Source organism: Mustela erminea, chromosome 4 (genome assembly GCF_009829155.1).
Source record: "Mustela erminea isolate mMusErm1 chromosome 4, mMusErm1.Pri, whole genome shotgun sequence".
Taxonomy (NCBI): Eukaryota; Metazoa; Chordata; class Mammalia; order Carnivora; family Mustelidae; genus Mustela; species Mustela erminea.
Window position 1 is genome coordinate 49,579,880 of NC_045617.1, and position 21,837 is coordinate 49,601,716.

Genomic DNA, 21,837 nt, shown 5'->3' on the forward strand with positions numbered 1-21,837 from the left:
TTTTATGGGTACCACAGAGGGATACCTGATTTGACAGTAATTCAAGTTTTTTAAAAAAGCATAGCGTTTTAGTTGTTGAACTTACAGTCATATAGCTGCTTAAAAAGTTAACAGAAGGAAAAAAACAGTTAACCAGTTATGGTGCTGCCCAGGCCCTAGGCATTAATAACAACTAATTTTACCAGCCAGATCGCATCTGAAAACAGGCACCATATTTTACGTAACAAACTGACATGTAGAGATCAAGCACAGAACCAGGGGGTGAAAAAATAGGAATATAAGAAACAGTGGAAGAACCATGGAGCCATGAATAAGATTCAAATTAAGGGAAAATGTAATATATTTCAGTATTTAAAGAACTGTTTGGGGGCACCTGGGTGGCTCAGTGGGTTAGGCCTCTGCCTTCAGCTCAGGTCATGATCCCAGGGTCCTGGGATCGAGCCCTACGTCGGACCCTCTGCTCGGCAGGGAGCTTGCTTCCCCCTTTCTCTCTGCCTGCCTCTCTGCCTACTTGTGATCTCTGTCTGTCAAATAAATAAATAAAATCTTTGAAAAAAATAAAAGCTATTTTGTTGGAAAAGGAGAAATAGATATGCTCTTGGATGTTCCTGAAGGCAGTACAAAGATAACAGATATTTCTGGGAGCAGGTTTCTGCTTATTCATAAGGAAGACCTTTGAAATAATAGGACTTGTCTAATGACAGTGAAATGAAACCCTTTGAATTACTGAACTTTCTGCCACCAGAACTATTTGTACAGAGGCTAAATGATCACCTGCTAGCACTGTTGTAAAAAAAAAAAAAACAAAAAACTATTACTATAAGTTGGGCTATGGATCTTGTTTACCCAAGTGTCTAAATCTCAAGGATTGAGTTACAATAACTCAGCAGAGATGAAATCAGCTGACATTTATAGACTTTTCTAAACAAATGCAATATTGTTATGTAAATGTATATTGCTTTATTAATTAATAAGCAGTAAGTGGAGGTAAGATTAGTTATCATTTGGGTTTGCTCGCAAAAGTTGCTAAATTATATAAACCTTTATTTCTTTTAGAGTTACAGTTCTGTGATACTTCCTTTTGGTGAAATATCAGTTAAGTATTTAAATTTTTGTTTAAAGACATTTTGAAATTGACAGTAAAGTAGGGAAAGAAATACCGGTAGTCCTTCCAGCAAAAGATAACCACTATTTATATTTTTTCAGTTCTGTATCTTTAATTTCTTTTTTTTTAAATATTTTATTTGTATCTTTAATTTCTAAAAGCACTTTTAATTTTTTTTTCTTATGAAATATATTGAACATACAGAAAAGGGAATATTTAAAAGTCATTAATCTACTTACTATTTTGCTACTTTTTCTATAGATCATGTACTTCAGATGTTACTTTAAGGCTTCCTTGTACACTTTTTTCCAAAATATCTCCTTCTCTGCTTTTCTCTCCTCAGAAGTAATTTTTTTTCTGAAGTTGATAGATATATCTCCTTCCTATTTTATTTTCATCGAATCATATTTTTAGAAATTGTCTTATTTTTAAAGAAGTAGCACATGTGCATTACAAAAAAATGAGGAAAATAACAAAAAAAATTCTTACACTGAGATATCACCAATTTTAGCATTTTGGTATATGCCCTGTATGTTTTCTGTGTGTACATATTATGTATATTATATGTGAAGAAACTTGCTTTCTATTATTAGCTTTTAGGAATTTCATTTTAATTGAATAATAATTGAATTTTATTAAATATTCAGATGCTTTTCTTCTATTAAAATGATTTTTTTCTCATTTAACACAGAAAATTACACTTTTACATTATTAAACTACTCTTATCCTTTGCTTTCTTGGTATAAATGGTATAGTTGTGATATATTTTTTATACAGTGCTCTATTTCTTTGGCTAATATTTGGGATTTTTACAACATTCACATATAGGAATGGCTTGGGGTGCCTGGGTGGCTCAATGGGTTAAAGCCTCTGCCTTCAGCTCAGGTCATGATCTCAGGGTCCTGGGATTGAGCCTGCATCGGGCTCTCTGCTCAGCAGGGAACCTGCTTCCTCCTCTCTCTGCCTGCCTCTCTGCCGACATGTGATCTCTGTCTGTTAAATAAATAAAATCTTTAAAAAAAAAAAAAAGGAATGGCTTATGATTTATTTTTCAGGCTGTCCTTATCCAGTTTTGGTATCAAGATTATAAAAATTCTCAAAGAATGACTTTATCAAATTAGTGTTTTCATTTTCTTTGGATAAGTAGTGGAATTACTGAATCAAATGGTATTTCTGTTTTTAAGTTTTTGAGGAACCTGCATACTGTTTAATACTGTGATTGTACCAATTTACATTTCCATCAGCAGTGTAGTGTATGAGTATACATCCATGCCAACACTTGTTATTTCTTGATTTTTTTTTTTTTAAAGATTTTATTTATTTATTTGACAGACAGAGATCACAAGTAGGCAGAGAGGCAGGCAGAGAGAGAGGAAGGGAAGCAGGCTCCCCGCTAAGCAGAGAGCCCGACGCGGGACTCGATCCCAGAACCCTGAGATCACGACCCGAGCTAAAGGCAGAGGCTTTAACCCACTGAGCCACCCAGGTGCCCCAATTTCTTGATTTTTTTATGCTAGCCATTCTGACAGGTGTAAGATGATATGTTATTGTGGTTTTGGTTTGCATTTCCCTTAAGATTAAGGATGTTGAGGATCTTTTCGTGGGTCTGTTGACCATCTGTTTATTTTCTGGAAAAATGTTCGGGTTCTCTGTATATTTTAATCAGATTGTTTTTGTGGTGTTGGATTTTATATCTTTATATGCTTTGGATATTAACCCCTTACCAGATACATTACTTGTAAATATCATCTCCCATTTATTAGGTAACCCTTTCAATTTGTTGCTTTCCTTCTCTGTGTAAGAATTTTTCATTTTGGTATAGTCACAATAGTTCATTTTTGCTTTTGTTTCCTTTGAGAGACATCTAGAAAAATGTTGGAACAACCAATGTGAGATTACTACCTATGTTATCTTATAGGAGTTGTATGGTTTCAAGTCTCATATTTAGATCTTTAATCCATTATGACTTTATTTTTGTGTGTGGTATAAGAAAATGGTCCAGTTTTCCCAGCACTATTTTTTGACAGACTGTCTTTTCCCCATTCTACACTCTGGACTCCTTTATTGTAGGTTAATTGGCCAAGTAAGTGTGGGTTTATTTCTCTGCTCTATCCTGTTCCATTGATTTATGTGTCTACTTTTGTACTGGTACATACTATTTTGATTACTACATTTTTCTTACCAATCCAGATGCCTTTATTTCGTTGTTTGATTCCTGTGGCTAGGACTTCTAGTGCTATGTTGAATAAAGGTGGTGAGAGTGGACTCCTTGCGTTGTTCCTGTTCTTAGAGGAAAAGCTCTCAGTTTTTTCACCATTCAGTATGATGTTAGCTTTGGGTTTATATGGTCTTTATTATGTTGAGGTATGTTCCCTCTAAACTCATTTTGTAGAGGTTGGGTTTTTTTTTTTAATCATAAATGGATTTTGAATTTTGTAAAATGTTTTTTCTGTGTATTGAGATGATCATTTGATTTTTATCCTTGGTTTTGCTGATGTGGTGTATCACATTGGTTGACTTGTAAATATTGCACCACCTTTGTATTACTGGAATAAACTTCACTTGTTTGTGGTGAATCGTCCTTTTAATATGTTGTTAGGTTTGCTAATATTTTATTGGGGATTATTGAGGATTCACTGATGTATTTGGAAGCTTTCTCTCCCAAGAAAAAAGGACCTAAGTAAATAAATTCAGAAATGATAGATAAGTAACAAATGATACCACAGAGATACAAAATATTATGAGAGGCTACTATGAAAAATTATATGCCCACAAATTGGACAACCTAGAAGAACTGGATAAATTCCTAGAAACATACAATCTTCTAAAACTGAATCAGGAAGAAATAGAAAATTTGAACAGACTGACTACTAGTAACAAAATTGAATCAGTAATATAAAAACTCTGAACAAACAAAAGTCCATGGCCAGATGAATTCACAGGTGAATTCTACCAGACATTTAAAGGGTTAATACCTATATTCCTCAAACTGACAAAAAACAGAAGAGGAAGGAAAGCTTCAGATACATTCTACAAGGTCACATTACCTTGATACCAAAACCAGACAAAGGCACTACAAAAAAAACCATAGGCCAGTAAAATCCCTAATGAACATAGACACAAAAAAATTCTAAAAAAAAAATCAGCAAACTTTATTCAATATATTTTAAAAAATTACTCACCATAATCAAGGTGAGTAATTTATTCCAGGATATCAGGGTGGTCCAGTATTAACTGGGGGTGCCTGGGTGGCTCATTGGGTTAAAGCCTCTGCCTTCGGTTCAGGTCATGATCCCAGGGTCCTGGGATCGAGCCCCACATCGGGCTCTTTGCTCAGCAGGGAGTCTGCTTCCTCTTCTCTCTCTGCCTGCCTCTCTGCCTACTTGTGATTTCTGTCAAATAAATAAATAAAATCTTGAAAAAAAATCTGTCAACATGATACACAGCATAAAGTGATAGATAAAAATCATACTATCTGCTCAATAGCTGAGAAAAAGCTTTTGACAAAATTCAACATCCATTCATGATAAAACCTCTCAGCAAAGTAGGTGTAGAGGGAACATAACTCACCATAATAAAGGCCATATGTGACAAACTTAGAGCTAACTCTAATCATACTCAGGGAGGGGGAAAGAGCTTTAAGATTAGTAACAAGACAAGGATGTCTTGTTCTTACCACTTTTATATAACATAGCACTTGAAGACCTAGGCATAACAATCGGACAGGAAATAAATGTCATCCAAATTGGTAAGCAAAAAGTTAAATTTGTCACTGTTTGCAGATAACATGTTATCATATGTAGGAAACAGTAAAGACTCTACCAGAAATTATTAGAGGTATTAAATGAATTCAGTAAAGTTGCAGAATACAAAATTAATAGCAGAAGTTAGTTTGTTTCTCTACAGTAATAGCAAAGTAGCAGAAAGTGAAATTAAGAAAACAGTTCCATTTACAAATGAACATGGAAAAAAAGAGGGGGCAAACCGTAAAACAGACTCTTAACTATAGAAAACAAATTGAGGGTTGCTGAGGGGGCTGGTTTGGGGGTGGGGGGATGGGTTAAATAGGTGATGGGGCCTAGGGAGGGCAGAAAAGATCCATAAAGACAGATCAGACTGATGGTTGCCAGAGGGGAGAGTGGTGGTGAGAGTGGAATAAGAGATGCAGGCTTCCAGTTATGGAATGGGTAAGTCACAGGAATAAAAGGCACAGCACAGGGAATATAGTCAGTGGTATTGTAATAGCGTTGTATGGTGAGATGTTATAGTTGTGGTGAGCACAGCGTAAGGTATGGAATTGTGGAATTGCGATGTTGTACACTGGAAACTAATATAACATTATGTGTCAACTATAGTAAAAAATTAAAACTTAAAAAAATGCCACCTTATAGAAAATATTTTTTCATATATACTCTCCTTCACCTCTCTGTATTATTTCAAAGTAGATCTTGAATATCCTATTGTATTATTCATAAATATTTCACTTTTATCTCTCTAAAATAGATAGACTTTAAAAACAAAATGCCATTAACTGATACCAAGAATAACATCTAATAAATAACAGCTTTTTAGTATTTTCAAATATCTAGTTAGTGCTCAAGTTTCCAATTGTTGTTTGAACTATTTAAAGACCTTAAGGCATCCCTCGGGTCAGAAGGGTCTACATACCTAACAGTCCTGAGACAATCAAGGGGTTTTAAATGAAAAGCATATGAGAAAAAAAATTATACAATTAAAAAAAAGCTCTTGGGCTGGATAGAAAAAGTGTGGTGACAGAGTGGAGGGAGGTGTGTGCTTACCACTTAATGCTTTGGCTGTGCCCATTACCCACTTGGGAATCCTTGAGCTGGGGGATATTTCCTAGAGATTCATCGATGATCTCTTGTCAGACTCCTGGGCATACAGTGGGAAATGGTATTCCTTCAGTTCTCTTTACCTCCTTCTCTTTCCTTTTCCTCCCCTTAGTCACTGTGGTCTCTCCTCAGAGAGAGTGAGGCCCTCCAAGTGCCGCACATGTGGCCGGGCAGGTCCCCGCTTAACATCTTTACCCTCCACCTCTTCTGCCAGAAAGGTCGGATGGGCCTGCCACTACCTCTGCCACCTATACCACCCCTGGCTCCACAGCCTCTGCTGATGTCCAGTCCATCCACTTTCAGGTGCAGAGATGGGTGGTTCTCTCAGGTGTCCTGGTGTGCTGTGCAGAAGTGCTTTTGTTTAGTTATAGATGTTTTGTGGCTCTGATTAGTTCTAAATTGAAAGGTGGGGAAAAAAGAATGACTCATGCTACCATGATGTTGATGCACCTGAAAGAAAACATTTTAACCTAAATTTTTTCACAAACTCCATGAAAAACATTTGAATACTGTGGACATGACTGTTATTTTCATCTAGAAATGTTTTACAAAGTAATCTCTGCACCTTGGATAGTGCTGTGTAGTTTTATGCAGCTGTCTTGGTATATATTTGCCTGAATTATGACTCCCCGAAGCCAGTGTTTCTCATCACATCCTTTGGCTGAATTTGCAACCAACTTAAGTAACTGTTCATATATGCTTCAGGCAAATGCTTAAGAATTTACAAATCATTATGAAACGCAAAATAAGGAATAATAGGCTAAGTGCCTTACTAAATTGTTGGTAAATCTGTTTTCCAGTTTATGTTCATGAACACAAAGCTCAGCCTGATTTGTAGGTCTTGTACTACTAAAAACATTATTTCAATGCTAAGTGCAGTGTTTTACTCTTCAGTTATTTTCAAGTATTATTTTTATATGTTTCTATACACATCATAGGAACTATCCAAAAACCTTGAGCTGAGTACTAACAGTTTCCAACGACAGTTGCTTGCTGAAAGGAAAAGGGCATATGAGGCTCATGATGAAAATAAAGTCCTTCAGAAGGAGCTGCAACAACTGTATCACAAATTAAAAGTATGTATTTGTTTATTTAATGGATAATAGATATGTGAACTATATCGAACACTCAGCATTTTAAAACACTTATTCATATTTGTAATTTGGAACAATGTAATTTACAAAATTCTATTCTTTTTTGGTACTTTTAAAGAAAACTTTTGGTAATATAATCACTATGACAAATGCCAAAAGTGAAATATTGAATCCTAGTAGAATTGATATAACTGAAAAAAGTTATGGAATTTTGGAAGGAATTATGGGAACTAGTGTTTTTCTCTGTTGTGTGTTTGAATAATCCAGTGTTCTTCCTCAGATAACCCTAGGATTATTTTAAAAGTTGTTTCAAATAATGTCCTTCATTGTCAGTGTTGAGAGGAAGCATTCACATTATTTAATTTTGTTGAAAGTGTTCTTAATTCTATTCAGAGGTCGTTGATGGGGAAATTTTGTGCAAAATTAAATGCTCGTGCATTATCTTACATAGGATTTTCATTTTGTTAATCAAATTCTCAGAAAGAATCATTGCCTCAAAATGATAAAGAACACTGTGTTTTTAAAAAGTCTAATTTTTAATGTGTCAGTAACTCAAAAGCCATGTTTGAAAGATACTAATGAAATTATTTTGGCCTCTGTTGCCAAGTTAGAAGACAGTTGAAGACGCAGCTAGCTCTATTAGGTAGGAATGGGTAGAAAATGAATTTTGCCTTATTTACTCTAATTTTTTTGACTGTCAGTACATTACACTTTTTAGGGAGAATCATTGCTCTAACCTAGATGTCCTAGAGATATTCCTTTCTGTAGTTCAGTAGTTAAGAAGGGAAACTGAGCTGGTATATATATTCTAATTTGGTAAGGACAATACCAGTTGACAAGGTGAGAATTTTTGTTTTATTGTAAAATGCTACTCTACATCCTTAATTGTATTGTTTTTTGTTTGTTTGTTTTTCAGGAAAAGGAGAGAGAACTGGATATAAAAAACATATATTCTAATCGTCTGCCAAAGTCTTCTCCAAAGAAAGAAAAAGAACTTAGGTCACGAAAAAATGGTATAATAGTTACTATTATTGATAAACATTGTAGCTGTCACTAATAATAAAATCAAATAATTCTAAAGTAGAAGGAAGGGGAAAGAACTTCATTGAAGTAAATTTAAATTTCCTTATAGTTAATTTTCAGAAATCCTCTTTCTCAGTTTTTCCTAAGGTTTAAATTTTTTCTTATAATTTATTTTTGAAACTTTGAAGAGAAGTAAGAAGACTCCAGACTGGTGCTTGATTATATTTTAATGAACCTTTATTTATGCATCACTTAGCTTTAACAGTTACATATTTTACTAATCTTATTGCATCTATTTTTTTCTACTTCTAGAATATTTTTTTAAAGAGTATTTTAAAGTTAATCCCAGCTGTCATTTCATTTCACCCATAAATACTTTGACATTATTATGCATGTCTTTACTTTTTTTAAACAAAAGTATAAATTTTCATCTTATAAATTGCAGAAAGTTAAAATCAAACTTTGTAAAAGCTTAATAGGGTTTACCTGTCTAAATTGTCCTCAAATTATATAATTGCCAGTAAATCCTAGAAACACAAATGGTAATAGTGAGTAGTCATAGAGCTAAGCAAAACGTGCATTATCTCATGTAGATGGTGAACATATACCAGTTAAATTCCATATATCTTAGCACTGTTCAGTATGATTAGAAAAATTCTTCCATACTTTTCATGGTAGCTGCATGCCAGAGTGATTTTACAGACCAGTGTACAAAAGGAGTACAAACCAGTGAGGACTTCGAGCTGGAAGAATTTCCTGTGACACCACAAACAGTTATGTGTTATGAAAACAAATGGGAAGAACCTGAATGTCTTACTTTGGTGAGTTTAGCAACATGATTGGTTACTAAACTCTAGGTTTGAAGTTATTCCTAAAAACACAATATCGACCATTTTAAAAGTTAGCAATGATGCTAGTACTGTATCTGTGTAAATAAGCAAGTAGCCTTCTAAAGAGAGTATTTTATTAAATTCCTTTGGGTTGATTCTTAGTTTTCATTGCATCTTCCAGATACATCAAGAAGGTTAGTTATACCTTCTGGGTTGGAGATAGAACTTTTTCTTTTTCTTTCCTTTTTGTAGAGAGAGAAAGAGAGAGTGGTGGGAGAGGGAGAGAGAGAGAATCTTATGCAGGCCCCATGGTCAGTGCAGAGCTGGAAGAAGGGCTTGATCTCACAATCTTGAGATAATGACTGTGCTAAAATCAAGAATCAGGTGCTTAACTGACTGAAGCCACCCAGGTGCCCCAAAGATAGAGGTTTCTTACCTTTTATGTACCCAGATAGTCTCTAAAAACCCTCTTTGTTTTTATACATAATAGCAAATTTTACTAGTTTTCAAATAATTTTTTTAAGATTTGTCTTATGTATTTTTGGGCCTCCTATTATGTGAGAATTTTACAGATTAGCTGAATGTTGATCAAAGTATTCCAGTGGACTCTGACTTTATTTAGATCATTCAAATTAGAGTGAAATTCAGGGGAGTCTGTGTTTGGGCCTTCATTTAAAAGGACTTATAAATACAACACCAGATGTTCTTTTCTCTAAGAGGGTTCTATATTTTAAATTCCAAAGAAAACAATATATTGGGGATCAGCATATTTCATATATTCCTGGGTTTTTGTGCCTTAGAGTTTTCCCAGTGGCCCTGAGATTTTTTTCTTGTGGTATAAAACAGAAAGGATGGGCTGATTTAGTTCCTGGGTAGCTGTACCTGCTGAGTGTCTTTCTTCTTATATTTTCACTATCATTGAAACTAAATCATGTTGTCTCTTTGAAAAGGGTAAAGTGTGCAATAGCAAAGTCATTCTTAACTTTAAAAGGATTAAAAAAATGGTCTTTGTAAGATTCAGCATGAGGAGCAGCAACCTTATAAAATGAAAAGAGCAAAAGAGCCTTGGAGTTAGAACCAGAATTTAATTAAAAAGGCAGTGCTAACATTTTAGTTGTGTGACTTTCTGGAGCCTCAATTTCCTAATCTATAAAACAGGGATGGTTTACCCATCAGCTTGTGGTAGTAACTAATCACAAAGTTTGTAAAGCTCTTCAGACTGATCCTGCCACTGAAGGGTCTTCGCAAAAGGGAGCATTGTTCAAGTGCAAGCTAATTTGCTATTGGAAAGAGATCGAGAATTCAGTGGCTCAAGAAATACATGAGTTTTCTTTCTTTTCGAATAGAGTGAAGGTCAGTGGGTAGTCCATTATAGGTAGATAGCTTTGTTCCTTGGTAGTCATCCTCTTACTGTTCTTTCATCTGAAAGAGTGTAGTCTTCCTCTGTATGGTTGGAATTGGCTCAACACCTTTGTGAGAAGGAGAAACATGGAAGTGGAGGGCAAGCAGGTTTTATTTTTATAAATGTGATCAGAAGTTGCATACCTACTTTCACTCAAATCCCTTTGGTCCTGTTTACTGCAAGTGAGACTAGCAGATGTAGTCTACAGTTCAGCCGCCTTGTACCCTGCTAAAACTCAAGGGATTCCTAACTAAAAGGAAGAAGAGGAAAATTGATACTAGGGGACAACACTCGCTGTACTAATAATAGGTATTTTACTTTTAAATTACCTTATTATACCCACGCATGAAAGGGACCATAAAAAACAAGTAATTTTAAGTTTATATTTTTATTTGATTTAAATATTATAAAATTTACTGGAGGCTTTGGACACAGTCTTAAGTATAAACTCGAAAGATTCAATGCAGTTGTTACTGCCTGTGTTATAATTCAGCAGACCTTCCAACGTGGCCTCCATAATTGGCTAGTAACCTTTCCTGGTTAACTGAATCAGATTTTGTTGTGAAACATACAAAGCAAGGATACTTCGGAAACATGTCTCTTCAGAATTTTTTGTGGGTTATTGGCTTTAATTCCATGATACTGGTTCTGATATATGTTATACTTTAAAAAAATTTTTTTAAATAATCTTGTGTGCTTCTAAAGCATCTTTCAAAGGGTGGTAACTTGTGACTTACTCCTTTATTAAATTAAGATTGGCTTTAATTTCCAACTTACTTGGTGTCATATTTAATACGAGATGACTCTGATATTTAAATAGCTTTTTCCCCTTTTGACATGTGAACTTGCATTTTTAAAAAAAATATATGTAATAGGACCTGGAACTGCAAGAGAGAGGGGAACATGAAGAAGCAAGGATTCTAACCCCATCTGTGAAAACAGAAGAAAAATTTGTTAAAGATCAAGGACTCCGTGTTGTAAATCAGGAAGTTGAAAAGCTGGAGAATGGTAAGAAAATTTGTTTAATCAAGTAATGAGTCAGCATCCTTTGGGAAAGAAAGGGTTAGCATCCCCTGATACTTTCCAGCTGAACGGTAAATTGGTTATACAGAATAAAAAAAGGTTGATACAGTGGTAGGACATGGTCTATTAGGAATCACAAACATTTGAATAAAGTTACTAAGGAAAGAAAAATGCAACTGTTAAGTTGCTGTTTGGAGTTAGGGAAAAAGGACAAGTTACGTTCAGAAAATTCAGTTGAAGTAGAATTCAGATAAAAGAGGAAATTTTTGTGTGTTTGTTAACTAAATCTTGATGAAGAGATAACTGAAAGACAATGCACTCCATTGGCTTGACCTTGAGACTCTAATCTGTAGCCCAAACATTAAAATCAGTGAATTGTGAGGTCCTGAATATATTCCTGTAGGTATTCTTTCATTTTGGCATGAAAGTTTAGTGAACCAACTCACATAGTTTTAGATACTGAAAATGAAGTTTAGGAATAAATTCATTTCCATCTGGATAAAAAGTCTTAAAGGTATGGGCAAGAGGGATCCCTGACTCTAATCCTCTGCACATATTTCATTATAGAAGCTTCTTGCAGAGAAATCCTTTTTTTCCCTTTAAATTATGACTTAATTGTTGCTTAAATTAGTGAATGTATATTTGTGTGTGTGTACTTAACACAGTTGAAATAGAAGATTTATTTATATTACTATTGGCTAAGGCACAAAGGGAGATGCTTTCATAGTATTAAAACATAGACTAGAAAGGTATTATGGTCAGTTGGGTTTAAGACTGGCCCCTTCTTTTCATCTCTATTTTTTCCCCCTGGAGTTTGTATGAATTAAGGACCTCAAACATCAGTGAGAATGTATGCCATTTACTAAAGTTACTCAGAGTAAGTGGTATTTCTCATGCCTATACCTTAAAATACTTGCATGTGTATTTTTCCAAAATAAGGACATTTTCTTAAATCATTCCAGTATAATTTTCAACTTCAGAAAATTTAACTTTGATACATTTCTCTAATCTGCTGTCCATAGTACAGTTTTATTAGTTGACATAATATTGTCCTTTATAGCATTTTCTTTTCGCCAGAATATGATGATGAATTGCATTTAGTTCTCCTGTCTCTTTAGTTTTCTCTAGATATTTTGTGGGGTCAACATTTTTGATGAATAAAGACCTATTTTTTAAAAATAGAATGTTCATTTGAGGTTTATCTGAAGTGTTCTCTTAATTAGACTCAATTTAATTTATCTTTAGTCAGAATACCAAATAAGGGATATTGTATCTTTTTTAGGGTATGACGTGCAGAGGTTCAATTTAAGTTTAAAATAAACTCCCATCTATCCATCACCTTTCATTCAGTGTATAGCACGATATTAAGTATAAAAAATAGAGAACCTTCTTCCTTACCTCTACACTGAAGAACAAAATTTCTTCCATAAATGTGAATTTTAAATTCAATACACATTAAGTACATTCTTTCTGAATTCCAGAATATCAAGTGTAGCAATGAAATTTATGGTGTTCATTCTCACTATACTGATAACTAAATTAGACTGTTTTGTAAAAGATGACAATTGAGTTTTCCTACTTAAAAATATTAACTGCTGTAAAATCCCATTTTTAAAAATTTGATTTTACAGAGTGGGAAGGAGAAGAACTTGTTAAAAAGCAAAAAGACAAAATATCTTTGTTAGAGAGAGAAGAAAAGCCCGCATTGGAAACTGGAAGATACCAAATGGAAATATGTCAAATTCAAAATATAGATAAATTAGAGGAAGAGGAAGAAGAAAGGCTGAAGAGAGAAATGCTACTTGCTAAACTGAATGAAATCAACAGAGAACTCCAAGATTCTCAGAATATAAAATGTCCTCCTCTGCCATTGCTGCCTGATTCGGAATCAAAACTGCATTCCCCAGAGAGAAGCCCCAAAACATACATGTTCTCAGAATCCTCAGAGAGAGTATTTAATGGGCATAATCTGCAAGAGATCAGCGTTTTCACTACAAAAGGAGATGGTCAGAATCCAGGAAATACTAGAAGCCCAGTCTCCCCAAGTGAGCTTGCATTTGGCAGCTATGTGCCTTCGTTTGCAAAAACATCAGGGAAGTCAAATCCATTTAGCCAAAAGAGTGGCCTTTTGGATGTCCAAAGAAACAGTATAGAGAAACTTGGTAAAGACAGTGTAGATTTAATTACAAGAAGAGAGAAAAAAGCTAATCTGATGGAACAGCTATTTGGTGCCAGTGGCAGCAGCACCATCTCCTCTAAAAGCAGTGACCCGAATTCTCTGGCTGCCAGCAAAGGAGACTTTGATCCTCTAAATTTTCTCTCAGGGGATAAGAGCAGCAGGGATAGAGAACATGAGGAAGATGACGACTTTTTCCTCAGTGAAGGAAGAAGTTTTAATCCAAATAGACACCGATTAAAACATGCAAACAGTAAACCAGCAGTAAAAGCAGTGGAATCTGTAGAAGATGAAATTGAAGAGGTAGCCCTGAGATGACTGACTGCAGTATACAGTTTTCCAGTTGTAAATATTAAAATATTTTAATACAATATTTATTATAAACCTTTAGAATTTTTAATATTAAAAAGTCCTTTTTAAGGAATGATTTTTAGTCGACAAATACAGTGTAAATGAAAAGAAGTAGATCATACCACACCCCCTAGCTAGTCTGCAAAGAATGAAGGAGACTCTTGAATGAAACCAAAAAGAGAGGTATATCTTACTTGGTTTTGGCTTTTTTATTTACAAATAGGTTTTACCTCTTAATCAGCTCTATAGGAAGTTTTACTCCATTGGAGTTCATATTTATTTCCTGTTTTTAATCCCTATTTATTTATTTACTTTTTTTTGGTCATGTCCTCACTGAGCTAATTATAGTCTTGTCGAGTGGAAATTAAAAGTGGGAGGCTCTGGGTTGGGAAGCGTAGCTCCCAGATGGTGGAGCCCTGGTGCTACTTAGGAGCCCTGTGCTCTGTGGACAAGAAAGGGGTCCCTTACGTAGCATAGTTGAGCTACACGTAAGTGGAAGCAGTGACAATAGCATAGGGATTTCCCACTTAAGAGAACTGTGCTAACACAGGTTGAATTCAAAAGACAGTTGTCTGTTTGCATGGATAATTCCCCTTTCATGGCTCCTAGCAGCTTGGGTACAGTATAATCAGTACTTCTTTTCCTCCCCCTCTTAACACTCTGTATCTCAGTGACTAGGTATGAGATTTCATACCCAAATACAGGAAATTAAATTTTATCCTAATATAAAAAGATTTATTTCAACACAATTATGTTTCCAGAGTAATCCAACTTGGAAAATTTAATATATATTTTTAAGGTTTGAACTTACTATCAAAACCAATGATAATGATATTGTAATACTATTGGACTTATAGGACTGATTTTAAAGCAACCTTTGGTTACAAATGTTTTAGAGATGGGGCTTCTGCCTTGCTGAGTAGGGCGGATATTTTTATGTTGAAATGCATGCGTTGGTCTTCTGTTGTTTGTAGCTTACTTCAGCTACAAAGCAGTTGATGACCTTGGATTATGTTGGGTATGATTGATCTTTAAGAAGTGGTAATATACCACCAACTGGGGAGAAACACTCTTCAAATGAAGAGTGGTGGAAACTGTTCCAGGGAAAGCATAAAAAAATGTAGGTTGACACTTACTCTAAAGTTAGTTCCTGCCCCCTGCTCCAGAAATTAGTATGATTTCTGATGCCAAGCGTATACACTGATGATGGGACCAAGTTACTCTTTTGAGTTCTTATGAATGCTTATTATTGAATATAATTTCATAACAATTTGGCAAGACTTACCTGGATAGGTCTCTAATGAAAAGATATGCTATCTGTCATCTTCTAAATTGTGTTACTGTCATTTATTGGGAACTGAATCTCCCCGAAGTGCTAAAGTACATTAAAAAATTGTTGTAGCAAAGAGATTTTTATGTCTGATATAAATAAGCTTTTAGTATGTTGCAAATCATTCTAATATATGTAAACCACAATATTGTAATGCAGTTCTTGATAAAATATTATGTAATGTTAATTTTGTTGATAGCTGCTAACTTTTCTGCCAAAAGTATTCTAATTTTTAGATTGTTTTAAGCGGCTTTTAAAAAGCCTTCTAGTAAAAGCTTTATATTTAGGTCATTTAATTCGTCTCTTGGTTTTTTCCTACATAATGTTTTCTAGTCTCTTTCACCAGATAAAATAAGACAAATATTAAAATTCAATCTAAAATTGATATTAAAATGTACAGAACAGGTTTTTCTTTATGAAGAAACCTCAGAGAGTAAATCTTTTTTTTTTCTTTTGTAAATGTCAAGTTAAATTTGTTATTTGTACTCAGAACTCTTAACTAATAAAAACTAAAAACACACTCTGGCTCTTTGTTTGAGTGATACCTTAGGTCATAAAGGAAATTCATGGTAGAATGGTAGGAAGAGGACCTGCATAGTTAATTTTTATTATTCTTTTTTTTTTTTTCCTGCCCAGTATTTTTAATTGAAGTAGACGAATTTGCCCTAAATCAGGTTAGACAGTATGCTAGTCTTATCAGATAATTATAGTTTTAATTAATCCTTTCACCCTTAATAGCTATCCTAATGGCATATATTCTCATAATATAAAAAGGTGGGGGTAAGGAGGATTAAATTGAATCATAAAATAAACTTACTTCATGGCTGACTCTCTATTTTTCTGATCCTCCTCTCCATCTCCTATCAGACATACTCACCTTCTGGTAACCCTGGTTGGGTGTTGGATACAGCATGCAGATCTGCCTGGTGAAAAGGGGAAGGGAAATGTGTGTTACAGTGACAATGTGGGGTTTTTAGGATTAAAAAAGGAACTATAAATTATCAAGGAAAGATCTGCCTTTAAAGCTTTCTCCTTTCTACACGACAAGTGCCCCTTTCAGATTAAAGTCACCTTTTATATCATTTGAAAGTGCTCTCTTTTTAGTGAGGAGCATATAGTCATTCATTAACTGGGTGCCCTGCATGTAGGAGGTGCCAGGAAAGTAAGATAGGCCCTGTGCTTGCCCTCAGAGTGAATGCAGAGCGCAGGAGGCCAGACCACACATAGCTCCATCCCTGCCCTCCCACCAGCTCTCTCACTGTCCTTGGGTTTGCTCAGCTGTTACTGCTCTTGTTTAATACTTTTAAGGTAGTTATGAAAGATGAATGAAATACTTAAGTTAATGCTTGGCAGGGTGCCTGGCACATAAGTGTTCAGTAAACATTAGCTGTTCTCATAGCTGATTGATGTTATTTTAGAGTATAATTGAAAAATAGAGCATAGGTATGTACATATATTGACACTATACTTTGCACAAGATAACAAGCAGAAAAACTCTCCAAGTTATCATAAAACATCTATGTTAAATATACTGTGTCCCTTAGGTCTGCACTTGGAACTTTCCTTGCTTTATTCAGCATTAACTGTGCAGTAAGCTTCACAGCAAAAATGAAATACAGAAAACACAGGCCTTTATGATTGCATAATGTGAAAATTTGTTCCTCAGCTCTCCCACAATGTGTGTATCCATGGGTAAGCTACAAAACCTCTCTGTATCTCCTTTTCCCCCTCTATAAGATGGGGCTAATAATAGGACCTACCTCATGGTGACTGCATATGTTAAATGAGTTTATATGTGAAGAACAGAAATGTAAAGGCTCAGATTCTTGCTGTTGATGTTTTGGAAAGGTAATGGAGAAACAGGGAAGAGAAGTGATACTTATTGAATGCCAGGCATGGCAGTTGGCATTTTTATGCATGTGCTCCCCATAAAATTTTTTCTCAAGTAGATACTGTTACTCCCATTTTACAGTTGGGGCTAGTAGACTGTAATAATGAAAGTGATGGATACAGGTGATAGACTATATTCAGTAGTGTCAATTTAAGAAGTCCAAAGAAATAAGATATTTCAGAAAATACTCTTGCAATAGTGGTAAGTGACAGAAACCCAAATCAAACCAGCTTAAACAAAATGAAATTATTTTTGGCTTGAATATGGAAAGCTCAGGAAAGTGTGGTTTAATCTGGAGTTTCAAATAATAGTGTTTACTCTGCCCACCTTTTAGCTTGGCTCCCTTTAGCTAGGTACCCGCTTCAAAAAGAAAATCTTCTCTATAGCTCTGGCAAAAGTCTGGTTGACTAGTTTATATTATATGCCCACCTACAGGGCTGGTGGCATTGTGTAGAAGGAAGAAACTACTATCCCTCTTCATGGAATGATCACAACTTCTATGGATAGGGGAGGCATTTTTCCCTGATGAAGAAATTTTAGACATAAAAAATCCATTTAGTTATTGTGGGCTTGGTTCTATACCACCACAATGAAGCGAGTCAAATTATTTTTTTAGTTTTCCAGTGCATATAAAACCTAGCTTTACATTATAGTCTATTAAATGTCCAATGGCATGATGCTTAAAAGCAACATACATACTTTAATAAAAGTATTGCTAAGGGGTGCCTGGGTGGTTCAGTCAGATATCTGCCTTCAGCTCAGGCCATGATCCCAGAGTCCTGGGACTGAGTCCCACATCAGGCTCGCTGCTCAGCAGGGAGCCTGCTCCTCCCTCTCCCTCTGCCTGCTGGCTCTCCCTGTCAAATAAATAAAATATTTTTTAAAATAATAAAAATATTACTAAAAAAGTGCTTACCATCATCTGAGCTTTCAGCAGGTTGTAATTTTTTCGCTGGTAGAGGTCTTGCCTCAATGTTAATTACACTGACTGATGAGGGTGATGGTTATTGAATGAGGGTGGATGACTGTGTCACTCTCTTAAGACAACAATGAGGTTTGCCAAATTAACTCTTCCCTTTCATGGTTTCTCTGCAGCATGCAATGCTGTTTGACAGCATTTTACACACAGTAGAGCTTCTCTCAGAATTAAGAGGCAATCCTTTCAAAACCTGCCACTGTTTTATCAAGTAAGTTTATGTGATCTTCTAAATCCTTTGCTGTCATCTCAACAGTCTTCACACAATCTTTAGGAGTAAATTTCCATCCCAGGAAAACACTCTTTGCTTATCCATAAGCAGCAGCTCCTCATCCATTCAGGTTTGATCACAAGATTGCAGTAATGCAGTCACATCTTCAGGCTCCACTCCTAGTTCTCTTGCTATTTCCACCACATCTTCACTTACTTCCTCTACTGAAGTCTTGAATACCTCCAAGTCATCCGTAGGGGCTGGAATCAGCATCTTCCAAACTCCTGCTCATGCTGACACTCTGAATTCCTCCCATGAATCACAAGTGCTCTTAAAGGCATCTAGAATGGTCAATCTTTTCCAGAAGGTTTTCAACTTGCTTTGCCCAGCTCCATCAGAGGATTCATGACCTATGGCAGCTACAACCTTACAAAATGTATTTCTCAAATAAGATTTGAGTGTGAAAATGACTCCTTCATCCATGGCTACAGAATGGATGCTGTGTTAGGCATGAAAACAGCATGAATCTCACTGTACATCATCAGAGTTCCTGGGTGACCTGGTATGTTGTCGAGCAGTAATAATTTGAAAGGAATCTTTTTTCTGAGTACTAGGTGTCAACAGTGGGCTTAAAATATTTAATAAATGATGTTGTAAGCAGATGTGCCATCATCCAGGCTTTATTGTTCCACTTATAGAGCACAGGCAGAGTAGATTTAGCACATTCTTAAGGACTCTAGGATTTTCAGAATGGTAAATGAGCATTGGCTTCAACCCCAAGTCACCAGTTTCATTGGCTCCTAACAGAGAGTGTTGGCCTGTCTTTTGAAGCTTTGAGAACAGACACTTTTTAATAGCTATGAATGTTCTAGATGGCGTTTTCCAGTATAACGGTTTCATTTGCATTGAAAATCTGTTTACTGTAGCTTCCATTAATGATCTTAGCTAGATCTCTTGGATAACTTACTGTAGCTTCTACATCAGCACTTGCTGCTTCACCTTGCATTTTTATGTTAGAGAGATGGCTTCTGTCCTTAGACTTCACGAACCATTATTTGCTAGCTTCAGACTTTTCTTCTGCAGCTGTAACACCTCTCTCAGCCTTTACAGTACTGAAGAGAGTTAGGGCCTTGCTTTGGATTAGGCATTGGCTGAAGGGAATGTTATGGCTGGTTAGATCTTTCCTGAACACTAAAACGTTGAATATCAGCAATAAGGCTGTTTTACTTTTTTTTTTTTTTTTTTTTTTTTTTTTTTACCATTCATGTGTTCAATGTAGTTGAATTTTTAATTTCCTTCAAGAACTTTTCCTTCACATTCACAGCTTGGCTCTTTGGCACAAGAAGCCTAGCTTTTGCTCTATGTCAGTATCCAACATGCCTTTCTCACTAAGCATAATCATTTCTAGCTTTTGATTCAAAGTGAGAGACATGTTTCCTTTCACTTGAACACTTAGAGACTATTGTAGGATTATTAATTGGCCTAATTTCAATATTATTGTGTCTTAAGGAATAAGAATGCCCAAGGGGAGGGACAAAGGGAATGACCAATCTTTGACTGCTCCACAGTGAGAACACACAACAGTTACTGATTAAGTTCGTTATCTTATATGGGAGCAGTTTGTGTCCCAAAACAATGACAATAGTAACGTCAAAGATCACAGATTAGATATTTTTGTATGGTTCCAGATGGTAGCTACACTTGCTAGGAGCACAGCAGAATATATCGACTTGTTGAATCACTATGTTGTACACCTGAAATTGGTGTAACATTGTGTGCCAGCTATAGTTTGATTAAAAAAAAAATCACTGACTAAAGATCACCAAATGGGGCGCCTGGGTGGCTCAGTGGGTTAAAGCCTCTGCCTTCAGCTCAGGTCATGATCCCAGAGTCCTGGGATCGAGCCCTGCATCAGGCTCTCTTCTCTGCAGAGAGCCTGCTTCCTCCTCTCTCTCTGCCTGCCTCTCTGCCTATTTGTGATCTCTGTCTGTCAAATAAATAAAATCCTAAAAAAAATCACCAAATAAAATGAAAAAGGTTAAAATCTGTTATTAACAAGAATCATTAAAATGTGACACAGAAATGAAGTGAGCAAATACTGTTGGAGAAATAACACGAACTTGTTCAATGCAGGGTTGCAACAAAACTTCAAATTAGAAAGCAATTTTTTAAAAAAATGTAGTATTTGTGAAGTGTGCAGCAAAGTGAAGCATAATAAGAGGAGGTATGCCTGTATTTTCCAATTAAAAATATTTAAATTAATAGCTCTTAGGGAAAAACATTGAAAGGTTCTTTATGGAACAAGTGTTAGTTAATCACAACACCTTATTCCTAGGAACAAGCTACTTTTGTGATATGATTGTAATCATGGGGTTCCATTACGAAGTTCGCTGTTACTGAGCTGTTTCATCATTATGTAAGATAAATATGCAAGACAATTAAACTACATTTTGGGATTCACAGAAAAGTTCCAGATAAGTATTTTTTCATACTAGATGCTACATTTGTGAAATATATTAATATATAAATGAACATTTTAGCTCAATCTAGAATAAAACAAAAATTAGAAATGGGTAGCCAGGATAGGGTTGAAAGAAAACTGGCTTTTCAGTCAGGAGTTGAGTTGGAGTTTACCACTTACGAATTACAAATAATCTAATTTTTCTTAAGGTTCCTCAGATGTGAAATGGGGTTGATGATATTTTACAAATGAGGATTAAATGAGATGATTTTTCTTGAGAGAAGAGAACAGATAATATAAGCATGTCACTAGAGGGAAAACATTACCTACCTATTAGCATTTTCTTCTGGTTCTGTATCAGCACCCCAAGCTTTTTTTTTTTTTTTTTTTTAACAACAGAATCTTGTCCTATAATCTGGCATCTTTGAAATCGTCCTGTCTTTATGGACCCATGCAGAAATTGCAGTCCCCCACAAAAGGCACGTTGCTGCTGCCATGAACAGGCAGCCTGTGGGAGAAGCAGTTTTACACACATAGTTTTGCTTCTCCAGCTGTTTCCATGGGGAGTAACAGAAATCAGGAGCCCATACTCTGGTCTGAAGGCAGAGTAATAGAATTCAGGAAGAAGCCTCCCTGCTACCATAGCAGGGGAATGCCATGAATAGCATGGCCAAAGGCGCCTGCCTTTTTTCTCTGTTTAACTGACTTGAATATCAAATTTCAGAATTTTTGTCCCAGTTAATATGGATTCTGGTAAGGCCTACCTTTTGCACTATCTGTAATAGCACATCACAGACTTCAGTTTTTTCATCCTGGTAAAAAGAATCTGAGAATTACCATACACAGACAATAATGGATACTGAAAACTTTTGGGTACACCTAGAAACAAGGGTTTATTGCAGCTTTTTTTCCTTCTACAAGAACTTCCCTCCAAATCTTAAATTTAGCTTCAATGTTTGTTTCTAATATCAGTGACATCCATAAAGTTTATTCTCCTAAGTATTTACAGAAGAGCTCATTCAAATAATCACGAATCTCTTATGTTCCATATCCAAAATATTTTTCAGTAGAGAAATAGTAGAATCAAAGAATGTATGCTAGGAAAATCTAT

General features: G+C 35.4%; 1 protein-coding gene across 2 annotated transcripts in view; it reads left to right on the forward strand.

Moving 5' to 3' along the window:
• Window positions 1-17,823, forward strand: part of LCA5 (lebercilin LCA5) — a 63,168-nt gene extending 45,345 nt beyond the window's left edge. Inside the window, exons 4-9 of one of the 2 annotated variants that reach the window (XM_032339216.1) lie at window positions 1,057-1,095; window positions 6,897-7,034; window positions 7,969-8,065; window positions 8,754-8,896; window positions 11,183-11,315; window positions 12,962-17,823. In XM_032339216.1, coding sequence (XP_032195107.1) covers window positions 1,057-1,095; window positions 6,897-7,034; window positions 7,969-8,065; window positions 8,754-8,896; window positions 11,183-11,315; window positions 12,962-13,824 — 1,413 coding nt within the window. In that variant the 3' untranslated portion in view covers window positions 13,825-17,823. The remainder of the gene's footprint in view (window positions 1-1,056; window positions 1,096-6,896; window positions 7,035-7,968; window positions 8,066-8,753; window positions 8,897-11,182; window positions 11,316-12,961) is intronic. The other variant, XM_032339217.1, reaches the window with a different exon arrangement.
• The last annotated feature ends 4,014 nt before the right edge of the window (window positions 17,824-21,837 follow it).